At 36.7% G+C, this 14,827-nt stretch overlaps 2 protein-coding genes across 2 annotated transcripts in view; both read right to left on the reverse strand.

The window, feature by feature from the left end:
- LOC107707817 (transmembrane 9 superfamily member 2-like) overlaps nt 1–6,810 on the reverse strand; it is a 16,771-nt gene extending 9,961 nt beyond the window's left edge. The window contains exons 1-7 of the mRNA XM_016511908.1: nt 6,486–6,810; nt 5,180–5,247; nt 3,370–3,463; nt 2,381–2,508; nt 2,165–2,294; nt 1,952–2,076; nt 1,664–1,775 (exon numbers count right to left, since the gene is read on the reverse strand). Coding sequence (XP_016367394.1) covers nt 1,664–1,775; nt 1,952–2,076; nt 2,165–2,294; nt 2,381–2,508; nt 3,370–3,463; nt 5,180–5,247; nt 6,486–6,641 — 813 coding nt within the window. The 5' untranslated portion in view covers nt 6,642–6,810. The remainder of the gene's footprint in view (nt 1–1,663; nt 1,776–1,951; nt 2,077–2,164; nt 2,295–2,380; nt 2,509–3,369; nt 3,464–5,179; nt 5,248–6,485) is intronic.
- Nucleotides 6,811–7,070: 260 nt separating this feature from the next.
- LOC107707838 (zinc finger CCCH domain-containing protein 13-like) overlaps nt 7,071–14,827 on the reverse strand; it is a 28,831-nt gene continuing 21,074 nt past the window's right edge. Inside the window, exons 19-21 of the mRNA XM_016511929.1 lie at nt 12,911–13,111; nt 12,004–12,167; nt 7,071–7,764 (exon numbers count right to left, since the gene is read on the reverse strand). Of these exons, the coding sequence (XP_016367415.1) occupies nt 7,588–7,764; nt 12,004–12,167; nt 12,911–13,111 (542 nt within the window). The 3' untranslated portion in view covers nt 7,071–7,587. The remainder of the gene's footprint in view (nt 7,765–12,003; nt 12,168–12,910; nt 13,112–14,827) is intronic.

The raw sequence follows: 14,827 nt of genomic DNA on the forward strand, positions 1-14,827 counted from the left end.
GAATTCTGTTTTTATGACTGGATAAAGACTACACTGCGTAATTTTCCCGCTTATCATGCGGCCACTTGCCTGATGTGAACATAAAATATCTTACATACCACCACTTGTGAACGAGCCAGTGTAATGCAAATATATCTGAAAAGGTCTGCCCGAGGATATCGTCACGTTCTCGCGAGACACATCGGATTTCGTGCCACGAGATCTCGTCACACCCCTATAAACTACTATAAAAAGATGGAAGACCCTTTGATTCAGTTTAAAGAAATGTAAATTCACCCCAAAATGTAAATTCTGTCCTCATGTTCCAATTTGTCTTTCGTTGATCTTCATAAATGAAGGTATTTTAAACATGAAAATGACAGGTTTTCAGGATAAAAAAAGCAGTGGGCAAATATCGGCAAACATTGTGCTTAAAGGTCCCCTGAAATGCTTAGAAACACGCAGCGTTACTCTATGTGTTGACGTAATTTTAACTGAAACAGGAAGACCTTTTTAAAATAGCCAATAGCGTTCGTTTATATCACAGCTTGGGCTAGAGCCATTCAGAGCCATTGAGCTCCGTAAAGCCGCATTTGACAGGGTATGCCAGCCACAATCTCATCCATATTGCTATAAAATATAGCATTCTGTGTAGAATTCAAATAGCTCCTATACATTTTGTGGTCTGCGCCGACTCGCGCATGTGATCCGCTCTGTGCTATCGTGTCTCTGGACCGGAGCAGAGTGTGTGTGCGGTGCGGTGGTTAGTGTGACACAGCGCGAAACCAGACTTCTTTTTTTCCTCAATGTAAAGCATATTTACACTGTTTGAATCGTTCCCTGTCCCCTATGTAGTGCACTACGTGCCATTCACTGTAGAGAAAATACTAAGTCTGTGGACAAGTGACCGATTTCAGCCACGGCTTCAGCGTCTATTTTATAGTGTAGGGGGCGGGCGCTTCAGATTCTAGAGAGCATTTGATTGGACAGAAAGTTTGATGAGAAGCTGAAGTACGATGTGACGTCAAAAAAATTGATTGAGCCGTTTTGGCGGAAGTGACGAAATGCGAATTTTGTCACTGTTTTGGAGCACACTACCTGATAGATAACCTTAAGACTAACATATTGATACTAACACCCAAAAAACTTTAATTTTGATTTCATGGGGACTTTAATAAATCAAGAGAAGCAGAAATCATGATAACGATTAAAATATGATTCCTTGTGCAGCCCTATCTAAACAGAACCAACACTCAATTGACTGAAGCTGACAAATTACTCTATTGTCTTTTAGAGCTGCTTAACAGCAGAATCTGTTCCATAATTCATTCTGCTATGGTTTCTTACTTGTCAGACAAGCACACACGATTGGAGCTTATGCGCTCTATATATGTCTCCGTTCACAAAACTTGTTTTATATGGCTTGATTTTCATGGATTACTTTTACGTCTTTATGTACTTTTTGAAGCTTAAAAATGTTGATTGACTAGACTTTCAATAGATTAAAAAGATGATTTCACAGAAATGATGAGAGATTATTAAGAATGTCTTCATTTCTGTTCCAAAAATGAACGAAAGTCTAATGGGTTCGGAATGACATGTGGGTGAGTAAATGATGACAGACTGTTCATTTTAAGGTAAACAAACCCTTTAAGGCTGATATGGAAGTATCTTAACCACTGACCACAAACTTGACGGAGTAAGTATAGGGAATCTTGATATCTCCATTGAACTTGTTGCCCAGACTCATGGGAGGTCCTGTGCAGTCTGGTTTCTCCAAATTGGTGTGCTTATAGCTTTAAAAAGAGACAAGAAACATAGTCCATATTTACATATTAAATCAAATACCCTATTGTTACGCTTAATTTGACAATTAAATATTTAAATATATTGTTGCTTTTTGTTAGATCTTAATTGGCTAAATTGCACCCTTCTCTGCTGCCTTATTATTGGTTAGAAGAGCTTCAAATACCTTTTGGGCTCTAATTTAGCTGCAACCAGTCTGGCACCAGCAGCCTCGTTCTCCACCATGTGGTAGAAAATGGTGATGTCCACATGGTTGAAGATGTAAAAGGTGTCTTTGTCATTGAAGTCAGCCTGCATGAAAATGAAACCACTGCGTGAACAATTTGCATTAAACCGAACAATCATATGGCCTATGAAAAGTCTGGTAAGTGTTACTTACATTGACCACACAGGCATCTTTGGCCCGTCCCGTATCTGTGACATAGCAACCAATGGGGAAGCCTGGATTACAGAACTTCTGATTGTCCTCCACATCGTAACACCAGGTCACCGGCATATTATCGACAATCCTGAGAGAGTCAAGTAAGTGATGAGAAGCTATGCTTCGTTACAGTGCTGTGTTTCAGCACAGAGAGATACTGAGCGACTGCCTCACCAGTGGTGTTGGTAATTGAGGAGCATTCCCTTCTTGAGAAATTCCAGCTTGGCCTTATCCTCGGTTTTCTCGGTGTTGTAAGATTTAAGACAGACACTCTGGCAATCCAAATTCTTCTTGAAGGAAAACTAGAAGAAAAACAAACAAACTCATATTACAGAATAAAATGCTATAATAAAAAGAAAATTTCAATAAAGACAAAGTCAGAGGCTGCATATGACAGAGACATTTATCCAAGGTGATAATGTGAACACATGGGAAATAGGCAATATTTCATTAAGGTGTATTAGCACCATTTGCCTTGAATATAGCTTCCATCCTTAAAACAGATTCATACAACTTTTGAATGTACAGATGAATGATGTCTATCAGAACATCTACCAGATTCAATTTGCTTCTCACTCTTCTCTCCAAAACTGCCCACTGTGGTTTGATAATATTCAAGTGTTCAAGATTTTCAGTTCATCTTGGTGCTTCAACTCTCCAGGTTTTATGATCATGACACCACATTTTAGCATTTGCGTCTGTAATTAAAGTTTTATCAACTGCAGCTCTTTCATGGATGTCGGCTTGTGAAATTCTTAGTGATTTCTTTTTGTGGAAAAAGGGTCTTCAAGGTGAATACTGAGGTTTGCTGTTTGCAGTAGTTCTGTGTTGTTTGGACACCTTCGTTTTCACCGACTACTCTTCTTCACTGGTGAAGTCTTGCCATGCTTTGTGTACACAATAATAATCGTATCTTTGTTCTTAGAGCACCAAAGAATTGGGCTGTTGCAAGCTTTCATGATTTGTCCTTTTTGGAAGACAATCGCAACATTTGTTTTTCCCACTGTACACAAATTATATTAACCCCTATAGTATAACGAGTGTTCACATTATTTATTATGTTACACTCACTTTATCAGTTTATGCATTCCCAAGGCATTGAACCCATGGCCTTGGCATTGCTAGTGCCAAGCTCTGAGCTACAAGAACATTGTGTAATATACCTTGTACGGGGATGGCTCGATTCTTTCTCCAAACAGCACCTGACCCAAGTTCTCAGATGGACGCTTCTCGGACTGATCAGCACAAAAATCAAACCTGAAAGAATAAAAATAATCAAGTTGTAATCAGAAAAAAAAAGCTCAGCTCATAATCAAAACAGCACTTCAAATACAGGTTTCTTGTTTAATCATTTATCAGGTGACATGATTAAATGCTTAAATTGAGTGAAAAAATATTGTCAATATCTGATCGGCCTATTCTTAATACAGTTGACTACTGGGTGTGTGTGGGCATTAAAAGTATGCACAGGTTAACAAATAATTTAACTGTTATTAACCTAAACATTAAACAACAAACATTCATGGACTACAGAGGGTTTTTAGTATCACTCTAACATAATAGGACGTGTAGAGTTTGCAGCAAAGAGGCTTCTGTAACCTCTCAAGAGCTTCTCTGTGAGCATATTCTTACATATGTCTAGAAACCTTAATTTTGAAGCCTCAGAATTCAGTCTTAAAAGGATAGTCCATCCAAAAATGACAACTATTTCTTCTGTGGAACATAAAAGAAGATATTTTGAGAAATGTCTCAACGGGATTTCTTTTTACATACAATAGGAGTCAATGGCAACCAAAACCAGTTGGTCACCCACATTTGTGACCCTGGACCACAAAACCAGTCATAAGTAGCACGGGTATATTTGTAGCAATAGCCAACAATACATTGTATGGGTCAAAATGATCAATTTTTCTTTTATGCCAAAATCATTAATATATTAAGTAAAGATCATGTTTCATGAGGATATTTTGTAAATTTCCTACCGTAAATATATCAAATTCCTTATACATACACAATACATTTATCTATTTGGTTACACCTGCAGCTAGCCCAAGACATGGTTTTATTAAATACCAGAGACAAGGAGACGTCTGCCTAGTTTCCTTGAGCAAAACATTTTTACATTTGTTTGTTTTTGCGGTTTTGGATGAATTTTATTAAAAGAAAACTGCCATATGTGTACTCATGTTAATTCAGATAGAACACTCTTGGGAGCTTCAGCACACAGTAAGCACAAGGCAGATTAATAATGCAAAGCTTATGTCATATTGAATGTCTTGTGAGGAAGACTATGTCATTCCTGCCTCCATTCGATTATACAGCGGGTGGTGTGACTGAAAGGCCTCTGTGTTAACATAACGGCACTCCCTCCTCAGTGTGCAGACCGTCTGAGCACAAGTCTCTACATTCAAACTTTCCTCCCCTCTAGCGTCTCTCTGGTGTATCCACAACACCCTCGCTACATTTCATTCTCCTCAGGTTTTCCCTCAAAGAGTTACTAAAGCAAAACTGGTTAGCCATACAAAAAGCATAGCAAATCTTGAGCAAAACCATGTTAAAAGGGCAATTTCTTCAGCATTGTCCATTACAGTGTTGATATAACTAACTAAAACTCAAAACAATAAAAAGTTGTTTTTGGTAATTGAAATGAAGCTGAAACAAAGATAAATATTTATACTAGATGTAAATCTCAAAATAAAAAAAAATGAAAATAGAAATAGAAAAATTAGGGGAAAAAAAATAGAAACTTTGTTTTGGCTACTAAATGAAATAAAATAAGTCGAACTACTAAAATTACTAAAAACACAATAAAAATAAACCCAAATAGATTTTTTAAAGAAATATTAAAAAAAAAAAAAAAATGGCAAAGGCATATAACAAAATTACCAAAAAAAATTAATAGTAGTTACCAATAAAATTAATAGTAAATACTAACTAATAAATACTATAACATACAGTATAATTTATACTTACGCTGTGTACTCATAGGGCAAAACAGACTCCACAGAATCCAGCCTGTTCACAAACAGCTCAATTGTTGACTGTCAAAAAGAGAAGCATCAAAGGTTATGGCAATGTTGTAATGTCCACAGTAATCCCTTCTTTCTGTAAAAAAAAGTGTCACTCTGAAGTTTATAATTACTGATGTGAGGGCATCTTTAAAAAAACTTTATAAATGATTAGAACAAAGGGCTTAGAAAAACAACTACAATGTAAACCAGGGGTGGGGAACGTTGATCCTGGAGGGCCACTCTCCTGCAGAGTTTAGTTCCAACCCTGAAAAACCCTTAAAAAAAAATACCTAACTGCATCCTGGATACCTTGATTAGCTGGTTCAGGTGTGTTTGATTAGGGTTGGAGCTGGAGTAAAAAGGTTTCAGAAATTATCTTGAGGATGATGGTAGTAAGAAATTTGCCACAGTTTCAAGCAATCAAATATATTGTTGATATGACATATGATACTTCAGTATGAAAATATGAGTAGTAACTTTTGCACGCTTGTTAATGGAGTATAATGTTCCACCCCCACATGAGAATATGGAAATAAAGGGGAAAACATGTCACACCTGTTGAACCAGTTTACATGTCGACATTATGTTACCAACTACCTGCTATTCCCCTCACGTACAGAGATAAACAGATCGTATTTAACATATTACATTACGCTATTCAAAAACAATATAAAGAATATGACGCCATGACATAAATTAGAACTAGTCAGTGGGATTTATCCAATTCATTCGTTAACCACTTTTATTAATAACCATGCATGTGAAGGTACTTTTAATTATTAATTGTTGTGCGCTCACGCTGCTTTATCTCGGTAATATTACAATGAAAACTGAATTAGGACTGAAGCTGTCAGTCCCTAACATTATTCCTAACGTCTCCTTTAGTGTTCTGTATAACAAACGCAGTTTGGGAGCAAAATCGGTTTAGCAAATTAATACGTTATTTTATTTTTAAGGGAACTAAGTTATTCCTTTACAGTCAAGGTCCAGTTTGAGAGAGTGACACATGTGAATGAACAGAACATCTACACTTGCAGGTTCACAGACCTGCGAAAGTCTTTTATGGAAATACAAAGTTTTTGAAAGCGACAAAATGAGCAGGTTTAGCGGTTATCTTTATCAAGGCAACAGCGTTTCCACAACTGACACCCAGCAATAGCATTTCGAGCTAGCATCACGCAGCATAGAGACCCTATTACAGAGAAACACGTCACATCTCATACATTTTAATGAAATCATTTATTATGCGCTTTAATATGAACATTTACCTTGCAGTCTGGCACGTCGCTGTTTTTGTCGCTCTCTTCTTTCTCACAGAAGCTAACCGGGGCTAAACCAGGAAGATAGAAACTCAACGCGTCCCGCAGCGACCCGCACACAAAAAGCAACAAAATTACAACACGGACACGGTGGAACACGACCATTTTGCCTCGACCGATTAGTTAAGGATTCGGTAGATGTATTTACATGCGTGAAATGTAGATTTGCGTGTCAGAATTCAGACATTGGTGATATCCAAGCACAAGCGCTAGCGAAACTGCTGCCTGCGTAGCAGCATCTGACTCCGTCCACAGACACGTCATCCGTCACGAACAGCATGATGGGATAGTGGTGGACTTCGAAGCGGAAGACAATGGAAACATCATAAACAAATCTTGAAAATGAGGTCCTTTTTAAATTAAAACTACTTGAATCTCTCACTTGGCTCCTATTTTAAATGTAACCAATATTTTAATAACCCCACTTGCATGTTTACTACTAATGTAAACCTAAAATTGATTTTTAGATTTATTTTTTATTTACACATGTTATGGATGTAATAAAGCAACATCCTGCGTCTGTAATAAATTTTTATAGGTTTATAATACAGATACCACTTTAAAGCAACAAGGTTGATACACTAAACCACCTTTTCCTGTTGAATCATGTTTTAATAAAACGGAATCACTGAGAACAGGAGTGCTGAGACTGATCACAAATGTTTTAAAACAAAACTGAAAAACAAGCGGAACAGAAGTTAGATGCACATAACAAATACAGTAATCTTAATGTACATCTTCAGTACCCACTGTATAACCTACAAACATTCAGCAACCGTTGTTCACACATCTGACGTTACAAAAAATCTTCTCTAAAACAAATGTAAATGACAAAGTTCTTACGCAGTACATGGTTATCACACTTCTGGTTCAAAGTTCAAGGGTTGTGAAACCTTAGACAGCATCTCCACAGGCTAGTATGTCCAGTCTCTGCGATTCTTCTGAGCTTTAGGGCAGCAATCCTCCATCAGCACTGACTTGAACAGTTTCAGTATGTGAAATGAATGGGGTTGACGGTGATCTGAGATCAGTACATTCAGACTGAGCATGATCAGGAGACGCACAGCTCTGCTGGTGTGCTGAGCTGTTGGGCTGCAGGGGCTGAATCAGGCTTCTCCTGTCCACTGGACAGGCTGGAGGCCATTTTCTTTTTAAAGAGACGTAAACTCAGTTGCACAAGTTCATTGTCCACCACTGGAGCGCTGGTGTAGATCTGCTTGGTTGTGCCCTACAGGATGAGGAACACAGAAGCATTAAACCAAATACTGAATCATGTACACCTTATTAAATTTAAATAAAAAATGAGTACAAAAAAATACTTAAAGGGGTCATATGATGCGATTTCATTTTTTCCTTTCTCTTTGGAGTGTTACAAGCTCTATTACACCAAATACACAAAATAATGTTCTTTTTAGCAGCATCATATGACCCCTTTAAATATACAGCAGTCTGTTAAGGACTGATAAATTTTAGACAAATATCACTCCTCACATGATTTTCTTAGTAAGAAATTAATACTTAATACAATAGAAAAGGATGCACTAAATGGATCAAAAGTGATAGTAAAGACTTTAACAAAAATATTTCAAATAAATGCATTTCTTTTGAATTTTCTATTCATCAAAAAAACCTAAAAATGAGTTGAATTGATAATTTCAAAATATATGAAATATATGAAGCAGCTGTTTTCAACAGTGATAATACTAAGAAATGTTTCTTGAACAGCAAATCATTGAGGATCATGTGACACTGAAAATTTAGCTTTGCATCACAGGAAATAAATTACATTAACAGTTATTTTAAATTGTAATATTTCACAACATTACTGTTCTTACTGTTTTTGAGTGAATAATTGCAGCCCTGGTGAGCTTAAAAGATTTCTTTTAAATCTTACTCGTGTATATATATATATATATATATATATAATATATATATATATATATATATATATATTAGGGCTGTCAGTCAATTAATATTTTTTATCTAATTAGATGATGTGTCAATTAATTAATCTAATTAATCGCAAAATAAATTTAACTGAAAATATTACAAAAGATTATTTAAAGCTATTTGTGTTAAATTAGAAAGTATCAAGTAGACATTACAAATTGTAGCTTTATAAAGAAATATTTCATTTGATTCAACAATTTATTACACAAACATTTAGGCCTAACGTAAACTATGGAACACAATAGAAGATAATTTGGGGAAGCGTCTCAGTATTTTTTGTTCATACAATGAAAGTCATTGGTAACCAAAACTGCTTTGTCACCAACAGTCTTCAGAATACCTTCTTTTATGTTCCACAAAAGAAAGGTTTGAAACGACATGAAGGTGAGTAAATGATGACAGAATAAAAATTTTTTGGGTGAACTATCCCTTTAATGTTTTTTTTTTTATTATTATTATTTATTTTATTTTTTTATTAAATGATACTCTAAATAACTAAATCTGCCAGCAGGTGGCGGTAAATATCTTCATTCCATTCATTCAAATGGCTGATTCATTCAGGAATGAAGTAAACGGCTCTTTTTATGAATGAGTCTTTGACTCATTGGTTCACACCATTCGTTCAAAATGTGGATTCATTCAGAAACTAAACACAGCTGTGTTGCTCGGAGAACCGCAACAATTCTTCTATGGCTTTAAAGGTAATTATGTTCTCTGCAAAATTTAGCAAGAACACATAATATTGTGTTTAAAATATAACACAATATCAACTTATTTACTGAACTGTTGTATAAAATCACATTTAAACTCGGGATATAAACTCGGGACAAAATCAGTAGAGTTGGGTTCGAGTCCACCCAAGTCGAGTCCGAGTCTTTAACCAATCGAGCCTGAGACAAGTCATAGTCCAAAATGGGCCCAAACAGCCGAGTCCGAGTCCAACGAAACTCTATTATTTATTAGTATCTTAACATTGTTTTAACCTTTACAACTAGAAAAACGCAATGTCCATTTAAATGTAACAAAAGCAAACCTCAATTGCATCTTGCCATTTAGATTTTTGATTAATAATTAGTGTCCTGCTTTGCTTAGCAAATTTAAAGTCATGTAACAGAAGTTATAGCTGAATTGATTTATGTATTGTGACATATTTCAGAGTGAAACAGGTTTTAGAATGTGAAAAATTAAAGGGCGGGACTTGACTTTATTCATCGTTAAAGTAAATGAATAAATTCAAGGGTGGGGGAATCTTGGTGAATGGAACCTCAAGAGCAGGAAATGCACCTTTTATCTCAATAAAAAAAACAAGCTTTATATCATTTTTACAATTTTTATTAAATATGAATTTTGAATAATCAAAATTAGTTTGTGTCTGCTTATTCTATTCATCCGTGTTTGAACCATTAAAGAAGAAACCGCATTTTAATTTCTAGGTTAGACAGGGCATTTTGAATTTTAGCTTGGATGAAAATGAAGCTGTGAGGGATAAACCTGGTCTGTACAATGGCACACACTGTGTATAAAACTGATTTCTTTTGAAGCTAGAAACTGTCACTATGTTTAAAAAAAATTCAATACAAAAGCAAAAAATAATAAACTAATGTAATAAAACATTTTCAAGCTTACTGAAGGCAAGTAAACACTCCAAGTATTACTTACAAGCTAAATGATAAATAATATATATTACTCAAAAACACAAATTAAATAGTTTTTTTTTTTTTCAGATAGTCTAGTAAAGGCTTCTACAGAAATAGCCTACTACAGACATTTCATGATGCAATAAATGTAAAAATAATCTTCACTGTATACATTAAATATAGATGATTCTTATTAAAGTTAATAAGTGATTCAGTCAAGAGCAGTGAGTGAGTGATTTTCTCTTTTTCTTTTGTTTGATTAACGACCCCTTTAAGACAAAACCGACTGCATTTACGTGAATAGTCTCCAAGACGGGCATTTTGACATAACTTTTCGTGTAAGTGTGTAGCAATAACAGAACTTAAGAGAACTCGACATTCACACACTGACTGAGAGGTGCGTTCTGTGACCGTGCTTTCGGTGTGTGAGCACAGAAACCCATCGGCTTTCAAGTACTGGACAAGACTTAAAAACATTGGTCAGTGACATTTCCGTCAACTGTCCCTGGACTCGGTTGGACTCTGACATATTTTCAGAGTCCGAAAGGCTCGAGTCCGAGTCAAGTCCAAGTAAAAATGCATCCGAGTCCGTGACAAGTCTGAGTCCTTTAAAAATTTTACTCGATAAAGGACTCGAGTCCGAGTACCCCAACTCTAAAAATCAGCACTCATGTGATATTGCTCTCCCTGCCCGTTTAATATATATGATATAAATATGAGACAAAAACTCATACAGGGGCATTTTTGCACCAATATCTCGAATTTTAGGAGCATAACTGCATTTATGGAGTTGTTGCCCTGCATCATGATGAACAGGTCTGGGGCCAGTGCGTTAACTGCCTTAAAATATTTTAATTGTGTTATTTTTTCATAACTAATGAATTAAGTTAATGCGTTAAACTGACAGCCCTAATATATATATATATATATATATATATGCACACATGTATATGTATATATATTTATATACACCCACACACACACACACACACACACACACACAGTGGGGAAACATGTCAACATTTTTTAATTAAACAGTTCCAATGCAGCAATTCCCATGAAATTTTGACCAGATGCTGGTATTAACTGAAATCTACACAGATAAATAAATCACTATATTACAGTCCATAAAAAAAAGTTATGTGTAGTAAAGTGAAATGACAGGAAAAAAAGTATTGAACACGCTGTTGAAACTATATTCATTAATTAGTGGAAAAGTCTTTATTTGCTATGACAGCTTGAAAGTCGCTTCCTGTATGAACAAACCATAAATCTTAAATATTCTGGGGGACCCTCTTGTGAATCTTGATCTTTAGTTTCTTCCACAAAAATGCTCTAATGGGTTTAAATCTGGTGATTGCCTGGGTCATTCCAAAAACTTTATTTTCTTCCTCTGGGACCAATTCAGTCTCCTTATCTTATTCTAATCATCCTGGTAGATGGCAACAGATTCATCTGAAGAATTTCCCAGTGCATGGCTCCATTCATCTTTCCCTCAATAATATGGATTATGCCTGTAACATGTGAAGAGAAACAGCCCCATACCATGATGCTTCCACCTCCAAACTTCACTTTTGGCATGGTATTTTTAGCCATCTTTGTCAGCTGCTGTCTTGTCTTGCCTGACCATGCCGTACTGCTTTTTCTTAGTGTGTTCAATACTTTCTTCCTGTGTCATTCCACTTTATTACACATTCATTTTTTTATGGATTGTAATATTAAAATGTCTTTATCTGTGTAGATTTCTTCTGTTAATACCAACATCTGGTAAGCATTTCTCAGGCAGCTTATCACATTCCAGAATAGAGCTCAATATATACAGTTTCGGAAAGCCCAGGTTATACAAAAGAAATGCCTGTGATTAAAGACCATAAAAGCACCTTGTCGTTTTTCAGGAGCTGTCTGCGTATGGCAATGTCTCTGCGAGCACACAGCGCCTTGCAGCAAGGGCCCAGGCTCCTCAGTAGGTTGGCCCTCTCCATTCTCCTGTTGTATGCAGCCATGTTCAGAGCACCCAGATCATGCTCTAAGAGTTTATCAGCATCTATGGATAAATATGAGATTCAAGTCACTTGTTAACTAATCATGTTTGTATAACTACACTGATCACCAAAAATTTCATATTTTCTGAGGTAATCGATACATATGTAGACCCTAATTTGTAACAAAACTTTGCTGAAAATATTCTCACGTCTTGTGAAGTCAAAAGATGTGTTTCTAAGTAACAAATCCATTATTAAGATGATTTTAACTTCAAACCATTCCTTAGGCTAAAATATGAGTCCTTAATCCATGAGAACACTTCCTCCAGTGAAAAAGCCCATCCCCTGGTGTCCTCTCACATCAAAATTGACCCTCATATATATATATAACTTGGCTTATAAATGATGCTTAATCTGAGCATATTTCTCTCCTGATTTGGACATATTATTACAGCAATATTATGGATAGTGGACTCATAGTTTAGCCAGAAGCAGCGGTTTGGAGATAACATCATGATGGATTTGTTTCTTAGAAACACACATCTTTTTGCTTCTCAGGATGTCAATTGATGGACTGGAGCTGTGTGGATTACTTGTGGAATTTTGATGTTTTTATCAGCTGTTTGGACATTCACTGCAGTGCAGAGAATCCATTGGTAAGCAAGCGTTGTAATGCTCAAGTTCTCCAAATCTGTTCTCATGAATTAACAAACTCATCTACAACTTGGATAGCCTGAGGGTATGTTTGTGTGACCTGTTTGTTTCAAACTGGAGCATTCCTTCAAAGGTAGATTTGCACATTTACCTTTAGGGTCTTCCAACTCTCTGGAACACACTTCTTTAACTCTGGCAAGGAGCTGAGGCCCAGCTAAGCGTCTGGACACTCCTGCTCTGAGCAATACAGCCCCTGGGGTGAATCGGAGCAGCGCTGCCCCAGGAGTTCTAGGCTCCTGTTTTTGCTTGGGCATCAAACTGGACCAATCTACATCAATCACATCTAGAGGCCCTGAAACAGAACATGCAAATGGCATATTATAAACAACTGGAATATGGGATAGAGGAATTTTAAGACTATGATTATATTTCTGCTTATGTCTTTGTTAGTGTGTGTATTATTCTGTAAAAATGAATTTAATTGAATGTACAAAAAGTTACATATGGCCAGAGCTTTTTTTTTTTTGGCTAGATTGTCCACGTTCATTGTTATAGTCACAGTGCAAACTTGATCTCCGATTATATTTTTCACAAGGGCAGTATACAAATCTGAACACATACTTTATGCAGACAACAATGAAAAACATGGCAAAGGGTGGCATATGCAAATTTGCTGCCTTTGTCACTGCAGACACATGCGTTTGAATTGATTTAACAATCCGTTTCAGGAATTACAAAAATATATATATATTTTGATTGATTTTTATTCCTATTCTGATTTTGTAAGACAATGGTGGGTAGACCTCAGGAGTTATGCTCCCCCAGAAGAACATTGTGTACATTTTAAAATTTAAATGCATCAATCTTGTGCACTGTGATAGCAAAGTTAGGAAATCCAAATTAAGAGCTTTTGAATGGACTGGAGTAGTAAAGAAGTTTTTTCATTGACCTGAAAAGCAGAATTAGTTGTGATAGTGTCTCAGTCCATATTGTTGTTGCTATTAAAGGGCACCTATTATGCAAAATCCACTTTTACGTGGTGTTTGGACATAAATGTGTGTTGGCAGTGTCTGAACACAACCATCCTACAATGATAAAAATTTACCCACTCCTCATTTTTTAATCCCCTTTAAACCAAGTCAGTCTCACTAGGCCTGCCGTTTTGATTCTCATGCAGTGTGACGTCACATTGTATAGGGCCGGGCCACGGGGGTTGATTGACAGCTCTGCATTGCTATAGTTTCCGCACTCAGCAGTTCTACGCTGTCCTCCATTTTCTCCGCACTCGAGCAGCTGTAACGTCAACAATGTCTCGCAAGCAATCCCAATGCTCTGTGTTTGGATGCAAGAATGAACATAAGAGTCTTCATTTTCTCCCAGCATCTGAGCTGCTAAGGACGCTGTGGATTACTTTCATTTTTCAAGGTAATGCACCTCAAAATCTACCTAAATACGTGTATCACTCCAGACTCATTTGTGAATGTAATGTCCTTATAGTGCTTAGTGTTTTAACCGTATTTGTGTGCGTACATGAAGTATTTTTTAACTGATCTGCGCCGCGCTTGTGAGATTAGTTCGCGCTGTTCGTAGCGCGAAATTTGTTCGGTAGCGTGGTCGCGCGCCTCAGTCAACTGAGCTCTGTAACATCGCGCTTTCTTCCCACTTTCAGTGCATTTGGCTTCTCATATGTACGGCTAAACACTGGTTCTCTCGCTCTGTCATGTTGCTTCTACTGGCTGTTTATTGCTGTAGATATGCAATGCAGAGAGACGTATACGCGGCGCCCTCTTCTGGAGATGGGGCGAGAATATGCAGCTCATTTGCATTTAAAGTAGGGATGCACCGATACCGATACTGAGCTCCTGTACTCGTACTCGTTAAAATGCCCCGATACCAAACGCCGATACCACACAGCATGTGATAAGCGCCATATTCAGACACAGAAACACCGACAACAGAACAACAGACAGCAGAATGGAGTTAAGGATGTCTACTACGAAGTATATGTATGCAATGAATATAATGTTAAACATTCAGTATTAACACCTGTATAGCTGATGTGCGCGAG

Source organism: Sinocyclocheilus rhinocerous, unplaced genomic scaffold (assembly GCF_001515625.1).
Source record: "Sinocyclocheilus rhinocerous isolate Xijiao unplaced genomic scaffold, SAMN03320098_v1.1 scaffold1256, whole genome shotgun sequence".
Taxonomy (NCBI): Eukaryota; Metazoa; Chordata; class Actinopteri; order Cypriniformes; family Cyprinidae; genus Sinocyclocheilus; species Sinocyclocheilus rhinocerous.